We start from the raw sequence: 18,066 nt of genomic DNA, 5'->3' as shown, positions 1-18,066 counted from the left end.
TTTTCTCTGTACTCATCCATTAGTGCACATACTGAAGCATATCACGAAAAGATTTCAAGATGCTGGATGAAATGTGATAGCAAGAGAGTGAGAGGAAAAATCGTTCTCTCACAAAAATCTGCATTTCATTACATTGCCGTATGAAAATGGCGCACTACACACTGTCTGCACAAGCAAGGTTTCCGTGCAGTATCTGCTGTGAGCATCTCTGCTGCTTCTGTGGGTCAAACTAGCCCTCAGTGCAGATGCACTCACACCCATACCACTAACGCCCACTCACACTGACACAAGCTCTTACACACAAACAACTCCTGCAGACACGCTCAGACACTTGCACTGGCACACTCACACACACACTCACACTGAGACACTCACACAAACACAACCACACACCCTTCTTCATAAGCATGCAAACAGTAGTTTCTGAACATTTGGCAAATCAAAAAATTATTTCAGAATGTGGCCTTAAATAGTCATCTACTGACTACACTAACCTTGGATGAACTCTCTCTGCCAACGCAGTGACGATAGCCCGATTTCTAATGAACCCAACACCCAGCTACCGAGCCAAAGTGGGACTGCTTTTCATAAGGACATGGGTCAGTTGAAAGGGCATGTCGATGTTATTCATGTGGTAAATTTCCATTAGAAAACTAAACCAGATGCAAAAGGCCGATTTACACATGCTCTTTCAGACACAGCCACTGTGGTTTTTCTCAATATTCCACCGGCTTCGAAAGCTTACCAATGTGGACTTGATCCCCACACTCTCCGCTGCCTGGAAGGCTAGTGTAAAATTCCGTCTCTACAAAACAAACAAACACATATTATACATATTCATCTTCTCGGTTTCCCAGTCGCCTAAAGTGCAAACAAACTTCACAGGCATCGCATTAAATAAAACCTCATGTTCGAAGAGAATTTTCTTTCCGGGCAGTTTGTAGCACAAAGAAAACATTTGCATGTAGATATCACAGTCACACAAGCTAGGGGGAAAAAATGCTAAAAATCATATTTGGCCAGGGAGGGTCACAGGCCTCCTTGGTCTGAGTGGGAAAGGCTCCTTGCCTTGTCCTGGCTGTTGAGCTCCTGATAGGGGATGTGGGCGGGCAGGTAGGTGTGCAGGACGGCGCAGAAAGCCAGCCCGTCGTTCCAGCTGCTGCTGAAGTTGGTTATGTCAATGTTCTGGAGAGAGAAAAACAAAAAGACAAATGAGAGATACACGATGGGGGTGCCGCTCCTCTACAAGATGCTGCCTCCTGATCCTTCCCCGATTATCAGACCCCTCTCCCTGCACCCCAAAACCATGGCGGAGAAAAAAAATGAAAGGTGAATAACCCTATGGCCTCGTGTCAGAACCCTTTTGCAGGTGAGGGAGAACGACAGCCACTAGGCGAAGTGCAAGAATAGTCAACTTCAAACAGAACTGGCGTTTGCGTAAATGAGGAGCCAGCATAGGCTGAATGCCCTGCTCTTTTCATTATGTATGTAGTGGCCGCAACAACATGTATTACAGCCACTCTTAACCATTGTACGTAAGGACAGTACTGCAAGCTTGACAGGATGCATTAACTGACATTCCAGTCTCCTCTGGGGGGTGGGGTCTTAGGATGGCACTGCCAATAACTGACACAGTCAGCAGTAAAAGAGGTCAGTCAGCGCATCTGGAAACGTGTCATAGTGCAAGAGCTTTTATTCCCCCAGAATCCACGCTGTTCACCCCACACTGCTTCTCAAGACTACAGCCCTAGGCAGTGTTGTAGTTCTTTTTGTCACTGTGAGAAAGCCTTGCTGCATATAAACACTGGATCCAAGCGATAACAATGTGAGTACATTTATAGCTTTAAGGCTGCCCGTTTCTTTGCTTGAGATCAGGCGAGGTCCACCGGAAAGGCGGAGAAAAAAACGTAAAAGGTTCAAGTGATCTGTATTATTCACAAGACAAAAAAAAAAACAAATATGAAATATGACATCACAAATTACTTCTTCACGTTTGGTTCAGTCCATTTCAACATGGTTTTCAACTACTATCACATCGTAATAAAAATCTATTGAATTGATTTCTAGGAACAGGCATCTTAAAAATACTTTAATAATACAAGTTGGCAATTCAGCAGTCATCTGCTCTGTTTGACTGGAGTTGCTAAGGAACTCAAGCGCTGTGCATAACCCGGAACATCTGTACACTGGGGAAACGCAGCCCTCGCTAATACGGCTTGAGCGGTTTGATGGACTGACTGCTGTCCTTCTGAGAGACATTAACATTTGGAGCCATTTCAGTGTTCAAAGCATCCTGCGTGTGGTAATATCCTTCGCAAATATTCACGGCTGATGAGCTACTCCCACCCCCTATTCTTTGAATTTACCGATCTCTGGGGAATGGAAGCGGTTTGCGAGCACGTGAAGGAATGCATGTTTGGGTCAGGAAGGGGGAGGGACAGGCTTTTTTACGGGAGCTTTTCCGGCCCCGGGCCCAGGCCCCCTCTCAGAGTGAGTAAAGAGAGTTCAGGGTGGACACAAGCAGAAGTGCCCTCAGAATCCCCCCTGGCCTTCGCCACAGTGACGTCTAGACTTAAAGCATGACAGCAGGCAGAGAGAGGGAGAGAGAGAGAGAGAGAGAGAGAGTGAGAGAGAGCAAGAACGAGCAAGAGAGCAAGAAAGAGCGGGAAAGAGCAAGAGAGAGAGTGTGAGAGAGAGAGAGAGAAGGCAGTTCTGGCCAGTTCCAGTTCTTTTTTTGGCATTGCAACTTCCTTTCCGAAATGCGGTGGGTGCCAATCGGAGGGAAGCGGGCTGTGAAGAAAAGCTAATTGTCACCCGTCAGACTCCGAGGGGCTGGAAACGAGATTAGCCCAGCGTGTGACAGAGTGTGACAGGAGGAGGAGGGCCCAGGCGTCAGCGCTTTTCAACCGAAACGCAGGGGCGGGGCCAGACGCGCTCGGGCACGATGGCTGGACGCATCGACCGCGCGCTCATTTCTTCGCCTGGCCAGGATGCAGGTCAGCCGAGCTCCAGAGGGACCAGTAGAACAAGGCGGGGCTACACGTTTCGAAACCGTCACAGAGGGCTGGGTCCAGATCTCGGGCATGGGCACATCCAACAGCATCACGCTCCTGCACCGGATGCCCTATAAAGGAGCCTCCCATGTACTTGTTCTTACAGCCCCTGCTGCCAACTTGCGCCAAAGCCCTTTCCTTCCCCTTGTTGTCCTGCGCGGAGGCTGCCCACCGCTGCCAGGGTTTCACCTCAGGACTGTGCGTGTCTCCGCACACAGCGCTCCGGCTGCGGCTAATTCATATTCTGTGGGGTCGTTGTCACTGCCTGAAGTGGGGGTGACACCATAATAGCAACTGAGCTGAATTAGCAGCAGGGAATGGAGGGTACAGCCAACTACTGGACATGGGCCAGGTCAGTCTAAGACCCCTGCACACCCAGGCACTCCCCCTCCCTCCCTACAACCACCCACACAGCCAGAGACACACACACACACAAACAGACAGACAGACAGACACCCACAGAGACAGAGACAGACACACCTGCGTACACACACATGCACGCACGCACACTCCATCCCTTCATGCAGTGCCAGCATTCAGGACATTGCAGAACACGATGATTAGCGCCTCTGCGCCCCTTGTCCTGGAGGGGCCCAAGAGCACGCTGCCAGGAGCCCACCACCAGGGGAAATGACTCATCTGTCGAGCCAGGGCCCACAGGATGTGCTGAGGGAGGAAAACGGTACGAGACTTCAGGAAACAATAGCAGGCAGTGCAGGGCATGGCGGTTCCCCTCAGGTCACCAGGACACACAACCGCCTCCCATCCAGCACACACCACCCAGCAGGATGCCAGTTCTGTGCCTCTTACAGGTGGAGCAGCCATGTTTGACTGCGGATTATGCCTTTTCTCCCACCTGCTCACAAGCAAACATACAGACAAAGACACACACGCATGGGCTGATGAAATCACACATGCATGTTCTCTATCTCACACACACACACACACACACACACACACTTCCACGTGCACACGTTAACTCACACACGCATGCGCACACACACAGACAGACAGACAGACACACACACACACACACACACACACAAAGAAATTGTTGGCTAAAATGAGCTACTGAAAGTCACGTGGGCTTTCAAAGGCCTTTGGTTACTTATTAAAATGGATAATTGCAAACAGAGGATGCAAATTGTCGGCTGGTTCCTGTTCATTACAAAAAAGTCCTATCATAGGCTTACAACGGTGGTGGTTACACTCATTTGTGCATTTCCTTCTGCTCAAATTGGCAGTCTTTTCCATCATCGCTAATCCATCTTACCGCCACTGCCGTTTTATTGCAGATGGATATTCAATTTGCCGTTGCTGGCAAAGAAGCACGCCATCAGCAACAAACACAGACACAGAGGCTGAAGTAGATTTAACAAAGGAAAATAGCTCTAGGCAAAAAAAAAAAAAAAAACAACTTCTTCAGAAATTGAAGATCCAAGGGGAAAAGGCAACAACTGACTACAGCACTCAAGGCCTGTACAGTCAAGGAGTATGACCCTCAATCGCAAAAAAACAAACAGAAATAATTTCTTCTTGGCACTGACTGTCCACACAAGATTAAAGCCATTAGGATGGATTGTGACAAGAAGTTTCCCAAAAGTTTAAATGCATAAAATCGGCAAACTTTTGAGAAAGTTCAAACAGTTCCGTAAAAGGATCACAGACAATAGCAACAGGAATAAACTAGAAACACAGACCTGATGCAGGCGCTAAAATATGACCACCCAACAGTAAGAAAACAGCATTCATACAAAGATGTGGGCTGAGCAAAAGCCCACACCTGAGGTGCACGCTGGGCCTTGTAGTTGTATGCTGGAGCTTCAGGGGTTTCGTTAGCCCACATAGGACCACTTAGGTAAACTCCATTGCTGCTAAATGATCAGTGAAATGTTGAGACTGAGAGCCATTTTGGGACAGACTGGGACACCAGGATTAACAGCCACCCTGCTGTTATGATGATTGCCATGGGATCACTGGAGGACAGCCTTCTACAGCACAGAGCCCCCCCGCCATGGGCTTTTATATTGCATCCAGAAGGAAGGCTGTTCACCACCCATCAACAAACCCCAGGGTTCTCCCATCCACTTACTAAACAATTCCAGCCCCACTAAGCTTCCATGCACCAGGCCAGAGAAGGCTACGCTAAAAGTTGCCGGACATTTCAACTAGTTTTTAAATGAACAGAAAGCGTCAGCTCTAAAAAATGTTAGCACTCAGTATAAAACCGCATGATAATGATGATTGACCCAAATCCGCCTTTCATGTTTAAAAGCCTTTCATGTCCCACCCCCCCCCCCCACTCCCCCCGACCCCTCCCTGGGGGGGCGCTGGCTGCCTTTTAATTTCCCCCGCATGCCGAGACTGCCACCTCCGCGCTCACGGGACAGGACTCCTGGCATTCCGGATGCAGACTAATGGAGAACCTTTCCGTGGTCTGTTGTTTCCATAACAACACCCTACCTCACCCTCTTCCGCTTCTGAAGGATGACATCATCCCATTCATACCATCCCCCACTGCCTGTGAAACCACCTTTGCTTCACATGACTGAGAGTTCATTTACGCACCCCAAGGATCAGACAAACCGCACACCTCCTCCTTGAATGGTACGTTGAGCTGCTTTTCAGGGTTGTGCCATGAGGGAAGTGGATGTCTCAGTCCATCCCTCCAGTGCTCTACCACCGATCGCACCAGGATGCCCAGCGAAGGACCCTGCAGATCCGGGTGTGGTGAAGCAGCCTTTCCCTTCAGGAGCTTCCCAGACACAGCAGATTGGTCAGGAGGGCGAAGTGAGACGCCATTAAAAGGATGTTGGAGGTAAACCATAACGAGACACCCGGAACCAGAGACGGGGGTGGGGGGGGGGGGGGGGATGTGGTCAGACGAGACCCAGAGCACGTAAAGCAAATGCCTTCTGTGTACGTTCGGCGAATCTGAGCCGCCCACATAACCTTCAATCATGGAGAGCCTCCAGCAGGATGGGACTGGAAATGGGGGGGCGGGGTTGATGTTTCAAAAAAGCTTCTGTGCAGACACACAAACGTGTGTGGCTGACGGCCAACAAACAAACACATGAACAATGTAATGCACTGTCAGTCAAAGCTGTAGAGCAACCTTCACATGTCGCTAAAGGGATTTTCCCTCCCATTTCCTTACAGGGAAACATTAAATTTTCCATCTTTGTCGGCTGCTCTTCGTCTGTTAGCTCTGCCGCCATCACCAGGGTCAACGGTCATAATTCACTCAGAGGCAGGAGACACCCCTCCTCCAGACGGAGACACCACTGCGGCTTTGGACTGCACTCACACTCGGTTTGCAAAGAATCTGAGCGGGAAAGGGGAGAGACCATTCCTGGAAACCACTGCTGTATGTTTTGCTCTCCACCTCCTCCTCCTCCTCCTCCTCCTCCTCCTCCTCACACATGACCCTGGCCAATTCTGTACTCAGAATAAGGATGTACTTGTTGTAATCAGTGTTGTAACCACGTTACCGGTTTCTGAGAATCGCTGCAGAAACCAACCCTACGGACATACAGTTTATCACCGATTTCAGTTTAATAATTCAACAAAACGGGCAATTGAAAAGAGGACAGAATAATAATGAAAGTGAAAACTGTCATTCGAAATTTAAAGAAATGTTTTTTTTCTAAAGAAACTTGTCTTTCTACTGGCCTACCTGCCTCACAGACAGCTCTAAACAATACTTCAAATCCAACCCCCATCCAAAAACAACCAATTCAGAGAAGACATACATTTCATTATAATTCTTCCTTCTCAAAATAACCAGTTATTTTGAGAAGGAAGCATTACCACACTCTTACACCAGTTTTCACAACTCATCCCTCCAGGGCCAGATCAAGCCGTGAGCATAAAATGCATCACTTCAGAACTCATAATGGGCTCCCACCAGCCAATCACGAGGAACCCAGTCAGACTCAACGCCATCACGAGATGCAGGGTGCAAGTCAGTTTCATTGACTCTCTGCCGACAGACACATTCTCGCCTCATCTCACCTAGTTCCTTTCCAGAGTGAAAATACAGGATACTCAAATAAGGATCAGGCAAGTGGCTGTCAATGCGATGTTTACACGCGGTTTGGCTAGCCACAAGTCCTGATTCCTGTAAATACGTTCAGCAACACACATTCATTCCTGTAATATTGCGGTTTCAGTAAGGGGTGGGTAGAACACGATTCCCGTCAACCGACAATCAAACAATGAGCAGCGGACATGCTGAAGACCCACTTTCCGTGGAATTCTCCGCACCACAGTGTCCTTTCAGTCATTTCAGAGTCTCTCTCCCGATTGGCCAACTCCACCATGCCACTTGATCGGGTTTCCTTGTTTTGCATTCGGCAGGAGGCCGGTGAAATTCGCCGAACTTCCTGGAGAAGGCACCAATAAAGTGGAACCATGACGACGCCACGGCTTGGCTGCTGGGGGCAAACAGGCCTTCGGCTCGACAAACGCTGTAATTGCCACCATTACAGGAGTTAAAGAGGGGAAGGAGTCCATATATTGAAACCCAGACTCAAATATCAAATGTATTGTGAGCACTGAGATGAGCAAACTGCAGTCTTCTTTGTTAGGTTTGGACCTAATGCTTTCCCCCCCCTCTGTCAGCGTTCCCTGCAGTTCCCAGTAAGTACCCAGCAATACTTGTGCATCACAGGTTGATAAGGAGGGGAAAACAAAATTCAAAAAAACATATTGGCCTAAATTGTTTACAAAAGAGAAGGAAACTCAACACAGAATTTATATATATACTGAAATATTAACATTTCAAATATGGAAATTATGAGTAAAAAATTGTGAGTGAATTTTCACCTAAAACACATGACTTGAATAAAAACGACAGCGGTGGGGCACCCTCCCTTTTTATGAAATTAAAATATGTGCTGTCACACTACTCTAGCATAGAATAATCATAAAATAGGAGTCCTATGATTTTCAGTTCGGTGGCAACACTTCAGGTATATACACACTCCTAGCGTGTCTAAACTACGTTAGTGAAGGCATGCTTTATTACCAGTTTTTGTTGAGAAACTCCACCAACCTTGATGAACCGTCCGATTTATCACCTGGAAGGTTCACAAGCCTTAAATGTACAGCGCTGTGTATAGCAAAATCCCTCAGGATACGTACCAAGGACGCAGTATAATTTTTCTAGGCATTTAAAGTGCGATTTACTGAGGTTTTATGAGGCATGTGGCTACGGGCGTTCCAATGTGAAAATGGGACTACGGGCGTTCCAAGAAGAAAGTTTGAGAACAAAATCAAAAAAAAAAAAAGTTAAAAGTGCTATCTATCAGGAAATTCGTCATTCTATTTTAAACACTGGCAATTGTGTAAAAAAATGTTCGGTATTGTCAGAAGCCACTTTAACAAAGTCAGCTGAAACTTTGAGCGACCGACAGAAATGAAAATATGACTCTGAAGTCCAGCCAGACTCTGCGGCTGGACCCTCCCTCTGGGTCTGCTGTATCAGAACTGGCATTTACCTGGTACCCCTCCGTCTTCTTCTGGCACCATTTGAGCAGTGCGTTCCTCTTGGAACCCCCGTATTCCCGGGCCAGTGCTGACAGAGGGTCCTTCCGCTCCTCCCTGCGCAGGACACGGAGAAGCACAGGAAAGCACAGTCACTCTCAGGACACGGAGAAGCACAGGAAAGCACAGTCACTCTCAGGACACAGGAAAGCACAGTCACTCTCAGGACGCAGAGAGACACAGGAAAGCACAGTCACTCTTGACCGAGAAGCACAGGAAACACAGTCACTCCCAGGACCCAGGAAGCACAGGAAAGCACAGTCACTCTCAGGACACAGGAAAGCACAGTCACTCTCAGGACACGGAGAAGCACAGGAAAGCACAGTCACTCTCAGGACACAGGAAAGCACAGTCACTCTCAGGACGCAGAGAGACACAGGAAAGCACAGTCACTCTTAGAACACAGAGAAGCACAGGAAAACACAGTCACTCCCAGGACCCAGGGAAGCACAGGAAAGCACAGTCACTCTCAGGACACAGAGAAGCACAGGAAAACACAGTCACTCTCAGGACACAGAGAAGCACAGGAAAACACAGTCACTGTCAGGACCCAGACAGAAGCACAGGAAAGCACAGTCACTCCCAGGACATGAAGAAGCACAGGAAAACGCAGTCACTCCCAGGACACGAAGAAGCACAGGAAAACACAGTCACTGTCAGGACCCAGGGAAGCAAAGGAAAGCACAGTCACTCTCAGGACACGGAGAAGCACAGGAAAGCACAGTCACTCTTAGAACACAGAGAGGTACAGGAAATCACAGTCACTCTTAGAACACAGAGAAGCACAGGAAAGCACAGTCACTCTCAAAATACAGAGAAGCACAGTCACTCATAAAACACAGAGAAGCACAGGAAAACAGGGTCACTCTTAGGACAGAGAATCATAGAGGAACACGGTCACTCACAGGACACAGCAAGTAAGCCGAAAGTAAGTTTGCGATGCCGTTTTCTTGACAAAGTGAACAGCTGTTGAATTTCATTTGACTTATCTTTTTATTTTAGAAAATAATTGTGCACCATCTGGTGTAATCTGCACCGCCAAGTTTTGGCTGCTCGTTCGCCCAGAGAATTACCGCATGGATTTATGATCTGTCCTCCCCTGAAGAGGAGGAAAAAGTGTAAAAAGGGGAGTTTCTCAGCACCGGAGAGCAGATCATGGCCCAGATCCCCCACACAGGGAGGGATCAGCCACCTTCCCCTGGTGCTGGAATGGGCTGCGTACAACCACCAGAACTCTCACTCTGGACTGCATGTCCCCACAGATTTCCAGGAATATAATATTCAAGTCTGGGGACATTCCAAAACCTTCATCTTTCTTTCCTGAAAGCACGTCATGGCTGATTTTGAGTTATGCTTGAGATCGCTGGCTCTCTGAAAGATCAGTTTGGAGCCAAGTTTGAGCTTCCTGGGGGGGGGGGGGGGGAAAACAAGGCTTTTGGACAAAATGTATTTGGTACTTGCTGGATTTCATTATTCAACTGGCCTTAACAAGAGCCCTGGGACACATAGATGAAAACCATTAACTTTGCTGAAATTCCAATACTGACATTTGACTGGATCTGCTAAGACCAGACGAGACCAATTTTGAGCTTTCTGACCAGGCCAGCATGATGGGTTTGGAATCACAAGAAAGATGATGACGGTTGAATATCTACGGTGAAATTTGGTCACAGGTATGACAAAAGCTCTTACCGTGCACTATGCATACACACTGCACTACATACTGTGCCCTAATGCCACATCATAAAAATACAACAATTACAAAAAAATAATAATAAAGCAACAACAGCAATCATACTGATGAATGAGGGCAATGCATCAGCAGAACCAGGCCTGACTTTCTCTTCCCTCTCCTAGCGGGATGAGAGAAGGGGACGGATGGGGGCTAGGATGACCGCACGCCAGGGCGTATAAGGATCACTCTCGACGGAGGCGGGAGGGTAATGGGAAATTTAGGCTTTCCAATCCACTTTCTCTGCTCTCTGAAGGCCAGTGCGCTTTGTGTAAAAAGCCGTTACGGCCTCAGCGGTGAGTCGTTTTAAAAAGATTTGCGGCTTTCCGTTAAAAAGGCTTCCTCTTTCTGCGCAGAGGCAGAGCGGAGCGGAGCGGCTGCGATGGAAATGAGTCTGAAAATAACACAGGGAGCCGATCAGATAAAGCCAACAGCACAATGCGTAACCCTTTTACCTCTGAGACCCCCCCCCCAATCCCCATCCCCCGCCCGCTGCGGTCTCGCCGTGTGTGTGACGCTGCCATCAGAGGCTGTCACTGCTGGCCCCGCGGCTGAAACTGATCACTCTCCGCAGACGGAGGGAGGAGGGCGAGCGGGAGAGAGAGAGAGGGGCTAGGCTGAGCTTGGACACGAGGCGTCCTTGCTACAACCACACACCATCGCTGGCACACACTCTCACGGCGCACACACTCACCTCACACACACACACACACACTACACCACACACACACACACACACACCACGACACACACACACACACACACACACACACACACCACACTCCACTACACGCGCACACACACACACACACACCACGCGCACACACCACACTCACAGGCACCACACTCCACCACACACACACACACCACACACACACACGCACACTCACACACTCACACGCGCACACACACACTCACTCACACACACGCACACACACACACTCACACACGCACACACACTCACACACAAACACACACAAACACATACACCCACACACATACACCCACACACACTCACACGTACACGTACACGTACACGCACACACACAAACAAACAAATAAACACAAACACACACACACCCGCACACAAACGTACTGTACAAAACACACACACACAAGACGCACTAGACACACACACGTACATGCACACACACACAAACACTAACGCACAAAACACACACATACAAACACACAACACGTGCACACACTCACACATATGCGCGCACACACACACACACGTATACGCACACACATGCACACGCACACACACAATAATAATGTCCTGCTTGGGGCTGAGGGTCAGGAATTTGAAGGAGCATTCTGCTTGTTCCCAGAGGATGAGACTGACCCCAAAACAACCCTCAAATAAATCGCTCCCTCCAACCCTGCCTCACACGTCTTTTTCTAGCGCTTTCCTTTCCCTCCCAAACTGCTTTGTCTCTCTTATTTAGAGTTCCTCTGAATGAGGAGTGAGTTTCCTGTGCATTAAAGATAGTAGGTAGGGAATAGTCAGCTCTTAGGAAGGCCTGCTCTTTCACCGATGTCAGCTGAAACAGCGCACGAGGACACCCTCCCTGAGCCCCTGGCACCAAGAACGGGACGGGAGGTCTGAGACAGAATTACGTTTTTAATGAACGGGACACACACCCACGGGAGAGGTCATGGCAGAGGTGAGGAGCTGCAGCTCTAAATATGGCCGGTATGAGCATACCAAACGCCATGGGCCAGCTTTTCTGCACACGAGCAAACTGGCCTTTAATAACGACTTAACATCAGCGGACTGACAGCCCCTACGTAACGGATCAGCCCAAATCCAGACCCTACGCCAGCCTCTACCGGGCCTGTTCAACCTCGCTACTGAGCGGCTCGGTCACACCCGACCTGCCGGCTGATTTACTGTCATCATCACGGGCCCCGCCCGTAAATCACTACACAGATGCAGGAGGCGACACGGCGCTACTGAGAGGACGGAAACAAAGAGAGCGAAAGAGATCGAGAGGAGAGGAGGAGGGAGAAAAAAAAAGAGTAGGGGACAGGAAAAAGAAAGCAAGAGAGGGAAAGAGGAAGACATTGGAGGGACAGCGCAGCGGGGTTGAGATAGGTATAGAATACAGAGAGGAGAAAAAGAATGGGGAGAGAGAAAGAGAGAGAGCGAGACAGAGAGAGCTCTCCTGAGTTGACAGTTGGGGTTTAGCAATGAGCGCTGATGATGAATATGACTGGGCGTTCCAAACCGGGGGGGGGGGGTTTGGGGGAGATCTCGGCCAGTTCTCACCGGAGGCGGCTGCGCGCCGTGGGGGTGACGGACGCCGTGGGGGAGGAGGAGGACAGGGACAGCTGGGGCGAGGCGGAGCCCATGGCCATGAGCGAGGCGGAGCCGCTGCCCTCTGAGGCGGAGATGTCCCGCTTCACCTCCTCGCTGCTCCTGCGGGACGCTGCTGACGACACCCGAACATTACACAACCAAAACACCGCCAGCGAAAGCCGTCATAAATGAGAGTATTTGTTTGTCTGTATTTGCATAACTGAAGCTACATGGACAGCTAGCTTTGCCTGGTCTGCCGCTCCAGCTTTCATTACCATGGTGCAGATATGTACAGTATGCCAATATACACTACAAAGAAAGCTACCCACAATCAATATATAATGGAGTGTATGAAAATACAAACTGACATGCAGACATGGACACTCAGAACAGAAAGAAAGAAACATTTACAGGGATACACGTGCACACACACAGACACAAAAAACATGTAGAAGGACGAACAGCAATATTCATCTCTCATCACTGTACACAGGCCCATGCCTCAAAGGAGGCCAGAGTCACAATCCTGATGAAGAAAAAGACTCCGGACCCTTCTGCTGTCCAGAACCGGTAGTTTTAAATGTTCAATCGCTAAACGAGTAGAAAATTCTACACGCATTAAACACATTTTCTTCAAGCGACATCATTTAGAAATTATTTTAAAAATGTGTAAAAGATGGGGTCTCTCATGGCGTAGCCTGTAGAGCGCTGTCCACATGCACATTACGAGCCGCGACGTCGGCGGTTCGAATCCGACCGTCCGACTTTTGTCGGGCGTCTCTACCCCTCTCTTCCCGTTCTGTCTCTCTACACTGTTCTGTCCAATAATGCTGAAAAGTATCTTTTACAATATTTAAAAAAAAAATGTGTAAAAGATAACATTTAAAACGGTTATCTTTTACACACACACAAGCGCACGCACACACGCACCTGAGATGGCCTTGGAGGCGTCCATGTTGGAGACCCTCTGCAGCGCAGAGCCGGGCCGGCTCCCGGGCGACCCCCGGAGGAGGTGCTCTGCTGTGGGGTAAAGAGAACGGACGCCCATGATGCACACCAAAAAATGCCCCGTCTTCAACACACTACTGCTCCACACACTGACACCTTCGCTGCTCACAACAGGCAGGTATGTAGGGGGGTTCACAGGAGTGAGCCCCTTATCAGACCCCTCAAAGGAAAGCAGACTGTGTTTACGGTGCTGACAGGGAGTCAGCAGGGTTCGATAAAGAGACAGTGCTATGGCTCCAATACTCACAGTGCCAAAACATTCTACTGGATTAGTATTACTTAAACCTTCATTTTTCCATATACAGTATAATCATGTTTGGTGTTGTTGGAAAGCAAGTGTCATGGGAAACAAGTTGGTGTCATCGACGGTGTGGTACAGTGGGCGCTGAATGAAGATCTTGGAGCACCAAAATTGAACAGGTATGTGGAAGCAGCCAGCTGTACTACAAAGGTTAGCCTGGTTTGATAGGCATAGAGATAACTCATGAAAAGCAGCCCCAGACCATTATTCCTCCTCCACCAAACTTTACAGTTGACACTATGCATTCCACCGAACTCGTCTGTCAGATTGCCAGATAGTGAAGCGTGATTCATTACTCTAGAGAATGCTTTTCCACTGCTCTAGAGTCTAATGGCAGTGTGCTTTACACCACTCCAGCCAATGCCTGGCATTGCACATTTTGATCTTAGGCTTGTGTACGGCTGCTCGGCCATGGAAACCCATTTCATGAAGCTCTTGATGAACAGTTCTTGTGCTGACGTGTTTTCCAGAGGTAGTCTGGAACTAGTGAGTGTTGCAAACAAGGAGAGGAAAGGAAGTGATTCTTATGCGATACAAGCTTCAGCACGTGGCGGTCTCGTTCTGTGAGCTTGTGTGGCCTACTGCTTCGCGGCTGGGCGGTTGTTACTCCTGTACGTTTCCACTTCACAACAACAACACTTACAGCTGACAGGGGCAGCTCTAGCAGGGACAAACCCACGTGTTGGAACAGTGGCATCCTATGACAGAGCCATGTTGTAAGTCACTGACCTCTTAGAATGAAAGTCCACATACTTTTGGAAATGTAGTCTATACACACACACACACGCACACACGCACAACCCAATATAGAGAGTTATTTTTAAAAAAGGAACAAGGAACTTTCAGTTTACAGGAAACTCAATAACCTCGGGATTTACATACAGTTCACGAGATTAAAAGCAGCATTGAGTTTCTCAGTCATGCAGGACCCTTTGATCTACCCTTGCGAGGCGAATACCGGCTGAGGTCAGAGTTCAGAGTTCAGGCCTAGGGGCACGTACACCATGCTGGAGTTTTAAAAACAAGCAGCTACTTAATTCTTCCATCAGCATGTAATCCGGCCTTCGACCCCCACCGCCCCGCACGGGACCCTCTGGTCCGTGCACGTGCCTTTGGGTAGATGTGACTGAGTCAGCACTGATAGCACAGACGCACTAATCAATCAGGCAGAGCCACACGCAACTTCAGCCGCTTCCTCTTTTAAACTTCGGCTATTCTTATATTTTTAGGTGCCAGCATAAATAAAAAAGAAGGTCTAGGGTATCATCATAAGAATAATAATAATCATCATTATTATTATTAAAACAATTTTAGCAGCTTTATTAAAAAAAGGCTGTACATGCATAGTTATACACCCCATGGACCAGAATCAAATCCTGTAGCAATTTAGCACTGTTGTCTGTGGCCAGAAGTCCTGTGGGAGGTGTATAATTAACCAGTATCACCCACAGTGGGAGGGCTCAAGTCAGCAGGGATCCATCTCTGCTGCCCCCCCAAATGTGCAAGATGAACACATATGCCAGTCTACAGTATCCTGAATTGATAAGAGAACATTTCAGTGATAAGCCAGGCTTCGAAATGCAACTGGCCATTCCAATTTGGAAGAAAAATATTGACTGTAGAGAAATCATATTGGGTGGACCATCACTACATACAACACGACAAATAAAAGCCCTAAATTTCACAGAAGCTGTACTCCACAGCCTACGTCCCCTGCTGCACGTCCCCACCCAGAAGAACGTGCAGAGGCTTCAAGTGCCATTTTCATTAGAAATGAAAAAAGGAGGGGGGGCAGGGGGTAGGGATTTAAAAGAGGGGTAATTTCTGGCCCCTGGCTCCTTCCTGTCAACTTATTACACCTGACACCTCAAAATGAGGTCAGACCTGACGAACCAGACCGCAGTCTCCCCTCTCCCTTAGAAACAATTACACCGCCTCGGGGGAGGGGGGGGGGGGGGTTGCTAGGGGTAGAACAGAAATGAAAGACCAGAAAAGAAAGGAGGCGGTTTCCCAATTTGCATTTTGCACGTCCCCCACGCGTGGCTTACAGCATAATGAAAAGGCGGAGCCAGAATCCAATTCCCCGTGAGGCCACAGAACTGATTACCGCTCGCAGAAACGCCATTATTTACTTCTGTTCCGTTTTATTCCAGATAGAGCCGGACGGCAGGCGAAAGTGACGGGAGACTCGTCCCCAACCGCCCCCCCTCCCCCCCCCCGACAGTACAGAGATGACATTTCCAGCTGCGCGTCCCTGTCCTAGCAGCTCTGCTGACACGCGCGGGAAAGATCAGGAACCCGAACCAGGGTTCGGGGAGGCTGCCAGTAACTCGGCGGGGAAAAAAGGCGGCGCTCGTTCGTTCTTCGGCCGCAACGCGTGACACGACGGACGCGTGACAGGACAGGCGCAGTCGGGGAAAAGATGCAGCACTTGAAAGAGTCGCGTGACGTATGAGAATCCTCAGCTGGGGCACTGCTGTGACCGTCACAGTGCGCAATTAAACAGCCTTCCCACAGGAAAGTGCTCGGATATCAGTGATTCTTTTCCCTACATAAATACTGTCACAAATGTTGGGAATTCCAAGTCACAGAAAGTGCCCGGGACTACTGAAGTGGCTGGAACAAATATGGAAATAAATGTGATATTTTAAAAAAAAAATACAGGGACTTTCAGAGTAACTTGACCAGAGACGCAAAAATGAATGTCATTCCTAATGTTTACAGTAAACATCCACATTACAAAGCTCTTCATTAATTTTAGCAACTAATAACACTGACAAATATTAAATATTGCCATGGCTTTATGACCTTATTTTACTGCTAATAGCACATAAATGGTTTAGTAAACAAAAACATTATTTAATAAATAAATAAACAGGAAATGACTAATGCCAATTTGTTTAATCTTTTTATACCCCCCAATTTGGAATGCTCAATCACACTCATTGCAAAGCTCGCTGCAGCCTATGCTGCTGTTAAGGCTTTTGCACCAAGACGTTCTTTTTTTTTTTGTTTCGTCCTGCAGAAAAAGCCAAAATGGGGAGAAGGGGGGGGGGGATACTGCGTGTGATGCCTCACTCACCTGGCATGTTGATTTCAGTGTAGCTGGGCCTCTTGTCGCTGAGAGAGGAGAGGCTTTTGGGGGTTGAAATGGGTCCGCTGATAGAGTGCCGCTGAAACACACCGGTTTGAAGCATCTTTAATCAATACACCATCTTTTAACCTCATTATGCAGTCAATCAATCATCACCGTTTTAAAAAGGAACGGAATACGATTATGGGTCATTCTGTCAGGACCAATCAGAGGTGACCTTTTCTTATCGAGTCAAATGCATCTTGGCTCGGAGCACGTACCGCTGTGATGTTATTGACCGAAATTACCCGTCCTCAACTTTACCCATCATCACACTTACCTACGGCCCCAGTCAGCAGAACCAACTGGATTTGATTTGAACTGCACTTCCGGAAAGTTCTGAAGGGGTTCTTGACAGCCACACTACCTCCAGTGGCGTGCCATTTCGATAAAAAAGGTCACAACCATATTTATAGACGCAATATCGCCATTCTGTGCCAACACAGACAGACTGGATATATAAATGCCAATATTGCAATACTGTACTTTGAAGCAGTGAAAGCATTTAAAATCAGCCCTCGTGCCATCGTGACATGAATGAGAAAGTAGTCCTTTACACCACTTCACCTGCAGCACCTGTTCCTGGATAAGAGCTGCTCCTACGCTGCTCCTACTCTGGCCTTCTTTCACGCGTCCCTGGCTCCTGAAAAGCCTCCAGGTTGGACATCAATATTTAATTTCTAATAAAAAAATGGGTGTTTCCCCCAGATGTTAGAAAAGAGGACGTTTCCCGCGCCCTCTCGGGTATTAAAGCAGGAGAGATGTGTCTTTAATATATCTCGTGAAAGGCCCATGAATGTTTTATGCATCTCTAGTATTTTTCACACCACCCAGGCGATCAGGCTACTTGGCCTTCATCTGATGAGAGGTGAGGGTGGATACGACCTGGGCTCCCCCAGATCTCCATCTCAGGTACCGCCTGCCATCCGGATAATATCTGAATAAAGCCGCTCACACCAGACTACACGCGCCACTTAATCGCTCACG

General features: G+C 48.3%; 1 protein-coding gene across 1 annotated transcript in view; it reads right to left on the bottom strand.

Moving 5' to 3' along the window:
- Window positions 1-18,066, bottom strand: part of specc1la (sperm antigen with calponin homology and coiled-coil domains 1-like a) — a 43,479-nt gene that overhangs the window by 5,487 nt on the left and 19,926 nt on the right. Inside the window, 6 exon segments of the mRNA XM_064354214.1 lie at window positions 746-805; window positions 1,069-1,185; window positions 8,555-8,657; window positions 12,608-12,767; window positions 13,568-13,657; window positions 17,029-17,119. Of these exon segments, the coding sequence (XP_064210284.1) occupies window positions 746-805; window positions 1,069-1,185; window positions 8,555-8,657; window positions 12,608-12,767; window positions 13,568-13,657; window positions 17,029-17,119 (621 nt within the window).

The sequence above is a fragment of the Anguilla rostrata genome, chromosome 10, assembly GCF_018555375.3.
Source record: "Anguilla rostrata isolate EN2019 chromosome 10, ASM1855537v3, whole genome shotgun sequence".
Taxonomy (NCBI): domain Eukaryota; kingdom Metazoa; phylum Chordata; class Actinopteri; order Anguilliformes; family Anguillidae; genus Anguilla; species Anguilla rostrata.
This window is presented reverse-complemented; position numbering and strand designations above follow the sequence as displayed.